General features: G+C 35.8%; 1 protein-coding gene across 1 annotated transcript; it reads right to left on the bottom strand.

Moving 5' to 3' along the window:
- Positions 1-1088: 1088 nt before the first annotated feature.
- LOC137822325 (uncharacterized) lies at positions 1089-2623 on the bottom strand. Its single transcript, XM_068627210.2, has one exon. The coding sequence runs from the start codon at positions 2541-2543 to the stop codon at positions 1755-1757; it is 789 nt and encodes a 262-aa protein (XP_068483311.1). The 5' UTR covers positions 2544-2623; the 3' UTR covers positions 1089-1754.
- Between the last annotated feature and the right edge of the window lie 2670 nt (positions 2624-5293).

Below are 5293 nucleotides of genomic sequence, written 5' to 3'. Positions count from 1 at the left end.
TCATGTTTAAGTCTAATACAAAAATATTTTAAAATATATTTAATAGTTTTGTCGTTTTCCAAGAACCAAATCATATTTTTGTTGTAAAACATAATCTATAATATTGCAAAACATAAATGAAAAAACAAAGTGTGTGCAAAAACGGAAAACAGAGTGTGCGCACAAACCTCTGAAACTCTCGTTCGTAGAGGACCAACGTTCGAAACCCTCGTTCGCAGAGGTTGAACGTGGGATAGAGTCCTAATGTTCCGCAACCTAAGGAGACATCCAGAAACGGTTCCTACCTTGAATGAATCACCTAGAACGTGCGTGCTCTCAACAGATCCAGATCTGCTCCGCACTCTCTAGGAAGACACAGTCTTCTTCTCTGCAACAGCTCGGAACCGCCTTGACCATGGGAAACAGTTTTGCTCATGTAGTGGGATGCGGTTATTTTCTCCATCTATAAATAGCGCAACCTTTTGCTTCAGAAAACACATCTCTCACTCACCTTCTTCTCTTCTTCATTTTCATCTCAGCATGCAGAGTTCATCTTCTTCTCTTCCTCCCTATCTCTCTTCATTTTTTCTTTTATTTTATAATTATTTTTCAAAATTTTATTAGGTTCTTACTATTTTAAAAGTAACTTGCTAGTTATGATACTCGAAAACTTCTTGTTGTATCCTTGGATAAGTCCTTCCGGTTCCCATCCCTCACTCTCTCCGATGTTATTTCCACTATCCATGTTATGCAACTTACATTTTTTCCTTTTCAAGTATCATATATGAAGTCTTCCTAGCACTCTTGTCAAAGTGTCTTGCGCAAAGCATTTTCCATTTGATTTCATCTACCTAATATCTGAGTTATGGTTTATAGTGTTACATATTTTGAATTAAATATCATCACGGATTTGACTGCAACTCATTTACAATTAAACCTTTGATGATGAATGAAGGGCATCGCTTCGCAATATTCGTTTTCCAAAAGTGATAAGAAAAGTAAGTAATAAGGCGTAAGAAAAGCATATCGGTTTGCAATATAAGTAGTTCTGGTGTGTGGGTGACGGGTAGTGTACGTAGTTGGAAGATAAGGATGGGTCTTGGCAAGGATGTTATAATGTAGTGTTTCCATTAGAAGCAAAAACGAAAGAAAGGCAAAACATATATAAGGAAAAAGGTGAAAAAGTATGCATGGTAGTGAGATGCAGCGACGTGGTGCAATGAACAACTTCCGAGGAGCTTATAATGGCATATTGGAATGTCATCCTGACCCCACCCAACCAAAAACACTAACCAACACTGTTACTGCTTCTCCTCCCAACCCTCCTTCACCATCTGTCCCACCCATCACATCATCTTTATTCATACAACCCAGATCTATCCTCACGCCAATCCAATCAAATCAAAATTTCTAATTTTTAACTTTTTCATCATCACCTTCAACTTTACTTCTTCCCCCCTCCGATCATCAACACCAGAACCAAGCGCAACCATCAAAGCTCCAAAACATAACATCCCATATAATTAATATATATATACATATTTCGTATACAGATTCCAACACAGAAACTAACGTTCCGATCTCACTAAAAGCACGTGCGATAATTTACACTTTACGATCAAGAGCCTTATAGGGTAATATATTTCAGAGTTATTGTAGTGAGGTGGAGGTGGAGGTGGCAGGGAAGAAAACGGTATCGTTTGAATGGGAGTTTTCTTTTGTCTGTTTGGTGAAGAACCTTAACAGGAGTTAGTGGAGGTATATTATATATTATATTACAAAGCTAGGGTCAAGGTAAGAGCCGCTTTAACGTCTAACCTCCAGGCAAAACCACCGCAATCCATTCTCCAAACGTCACACGGCACGGTTCTCTCTTTCCCAGAAGCGTACTGCACCCTAACCCAGCCCGTGAACCCTCGATACGGATACGCTACGCTCACTTTCATCGCCAGCCAAACTCCTCCCTCACCAACCACTTCCCTGTACGCACCATTCGTCCACGTCACCCTCCCGTAACCGTCCGAGATAAACCCCGGACACGTGTCCTCTTCCAGTTTCGCCTTCCTCTCCTCGTCTCCACTCCCCAACCCCAGCCCCTCCTCCTCCCGCCACATCTCCGTCACGCACTCCACCGTCACCACCGATCCGGCCGCCGGGAACCAGAACGGATCCACCGACGTTACTGCACCGCCGCGGTTCCCGAAACTCAGCCACACCGGCGCGCTCTTGTGGCTTTCTCTGGAGGCGGTTTTCTTCGGCACCGGAGTCTCCGGCAGCAGCGGGAGCGTTGTAGGCGGTGGCGGCGGAGGAGGCGCGTTTCTCTTACGAGTGCAGTGCCTGGTGGTGGTTTTACCGTTACCTTTTGCGCGCTTTCGTTTGGATGTGGTGGATCTGGAGAAGGCGTCGGCGGCGGTCTCGGAGGAAGAAGCATCGGAAAGAGCGGCGGCGGGGAGGGGTTTGGGGGCGATAGGGCGGAAGCCTAACATTATTCTGTGGACCCTGGAGATGTGGTGTGCAGCAGGTGTTTGAAAGTTGGTGATGCAGCAGGCCCCTTCAGTTTCCATTTTTGTGTTTTTAGGGTTTGGAAAGTGAGTGAGAGTAACAGCGAAAGAGGTTGGAGAAACATGGAGGGGATTGCAGGGAGTGGAGGTTGGGTTTATAGGAATAGTGGGGAGAGACGACACGAGTAATGAGACACGTGCGAGAGAGAGACGTGGCGGTGGACACGTAGCAGTAAAGTGTTGGGTAAGTGTGGGGAAGAGTGCATGGACCACGTGTGCCAATGGAGATTGCGAAAACGACCATTGGATTTCCCTAATTAGAAACCAGAGATACTCGCCAAGTGGACGGTTTGATTACGACACTCTTCTCACGTTCTTATTTTATTCTATAAAATATATACACCCAAATTATTATTTCTCTTCATTTTTAAATTTAGGACTCATGTTTCCCATTCTTCCCAAATCTCAACATAGATTCCAAATTTCTCTTTTATTTCAACTTCCCGGTTACAAGTTCTTCCCTCTGCAACTTAAAAGTAATTGGGTATTGATTATAGTTTTTTTACAATAAAATTAAATATAACTTTAGTGTAAACCTCTTAACATATACATGCATAATCGTTCAAAAGTTTATGAAAATCTAAATAAAAATATACCTTGAGTCACTACCTAACTTCCAAAACCTTAAAACTAAATCATTATTGTTTTTCTAAAACATGTTCTCTTAAACTACCATAAGAGTTAACTATCATTATAAAATTTTGTGTAAACGATCCACCCACAAAAAATGAGGCAGGGTGGGTTGAAAATAGTAACCTATCCGTCGTAGGACGGAATGGTCTATTACTTTTCAAATTTTTATTTATTTTTTATTTTAGATATATTTATTTTGTTATGATCATTAATATCATTTAAAAAAAAATAAAAATAGTAATATAATTAAATACAAATTTAATATTCTAATGAAAAAATTTAATACCTAATAAAATAAAATAAATATCAATAATACTTCAAAAAATAAAATGATGTATAAAGAAATTAATGTAAATAAAGTTCTATATAAAACATTGGTTATCACAAATTTGTATTCCAAAAGCATGAGATTACTCTTTAAAAGTATAAAAAAAAAAAGGCAGACTCCGTTCTGCTTGTGACCTGTTGGGTTGGCGAGTTAGATGGACCGGACCAATATAAGTTGATAGGTTAGGTTAACTGGACCAATACAGATTGTCTGGTTAAAAAACTAATCCGTCCCAACAAAATGATGACAGACCGACGGACCGGCCCGCCAAACTCAACCCGTTTTATCATTCCTAAAACATAGAGAAATAAAATATTTATATTTATAAAACAAGAAAAATTAGAAGAAATTTATCAAACTAAATTATAAAATAGAGTAAAAGTTAATAGAACATATAATCTATTTTTTTTTATATATCAGAATTTCATATAAAACAAAAAGAAATCTAAATTTTTTGCATGTGCCCTCATAATGCAGTAGAAGTAGCTCGCTTCTATTTACTTTGTAAGGAAACCCAAATCTGTCTTTCCAAATCTGAAGGCATAACGTTAAAAATTCATCAAACGGTATTTTTTTGTTCGAGTTTGTCACCTGGGAGTATTGTAGTCCACTTTTCTCAAACGTCAGCCATTAACAGACATCATCATGTCTATGACCAAAAAGAAAGACTAAAATTAATCGATTTTACAAAATTAAAATAAATATTTAAAAAAATGAAAGACTTTTTTTAATAATATCATATATATATATATTTATTTATTTAAGGAAGTAGTTGTATTCAAAATGCAGTGGATTATGATATTCTATTTGAACAAGCTAAAACCAGATAAATGAATCCTGGACAACTCAAAAGAATCTGTTCTTTTAAATGGTAACCTTAAACAGTAAAGAAAGAATGAAATTCAACACAAGTTTGAGAGAAGAAGAATATAATGGTGGTGTAAATAACAAAAGACTCAAGTATTCATATTTTTATTATTTTTTAAAGTGTATATATATATATATTGATTTTTTTCACTTTGTAACTATTAGGAAGAAAGAAAAAATTATAAAATTATCTTACGTTTGATTTAATTTCTTTTATGTTCTTATAATTTTTAAACCAAATATGTGTGGAAACCTCAAAAATTAAATCTTAAATATATGTTATACTGAAATCAATTAATATCCTTCTTATAAGTTTTTTTTTAATCTACGAGACTCAGATACTTCTCTTAAATGGCGTGTTCGTGTCGGATATACGTATCAGACACCGAGACACTGACACTCTTAGGACACATATTGATGAAGTATCTAATTCAAAAAATATTTGTTGGATTTTTAACAATTGTAACACAATTTTTAAAAAGATAAATACATTAATTTTCTAAAAACTCAAACTTATTGTATAAAATTTTATTATAATTATAAAAATAATGAACAAATCCTTTTGAACCAGCCATGAAAAACATCTTTTTGCTAAATTTTTTTGAAACATACTTGTACACATAAATCTTTATTGTAATTTATATAATCCATAACTATATAATATATATATTTGTGTCCCTATGTCCTATATTTTAGAGATTATATGTATATCTGTGTCCATGTCGTATTAGTGTATGTGTTAGTGTCTGTGCTACATAAGTTTGAATTAGAGAATGGAAAGAAAATAAAGTGAAAAGGAAATAAAGTAAAATAAAATAAAATGAAAAATGAAATCAGTGAAAACTTTATGAATGATTGAATTGAGGTAATAGAATAAAAAACTTGTGATGATTTGATAATTTATAATAGAGATTAAAAGTGATTA

The sequence above is a fragment of the Phaseolus vulgaris genome, chromosome 9, assembly GCF_051622355.1.
Source record: "Phaseolus vulgaris cultivar YP4 chromosome 9, ASM5162235v1, whole genome shotgun sequence".
NCBI lineage: Eukaryota > Viridiplantae > Streptophyta > Magnoliopsida > Fabales > Fabaceae > Phaseolus > Phaseolus vulgaris.
The sequence above is the reverse complement of the archived record's forward strand: the minus strand, read 5'-3'. Positions and strand labels throughout refer to the sequence as shown.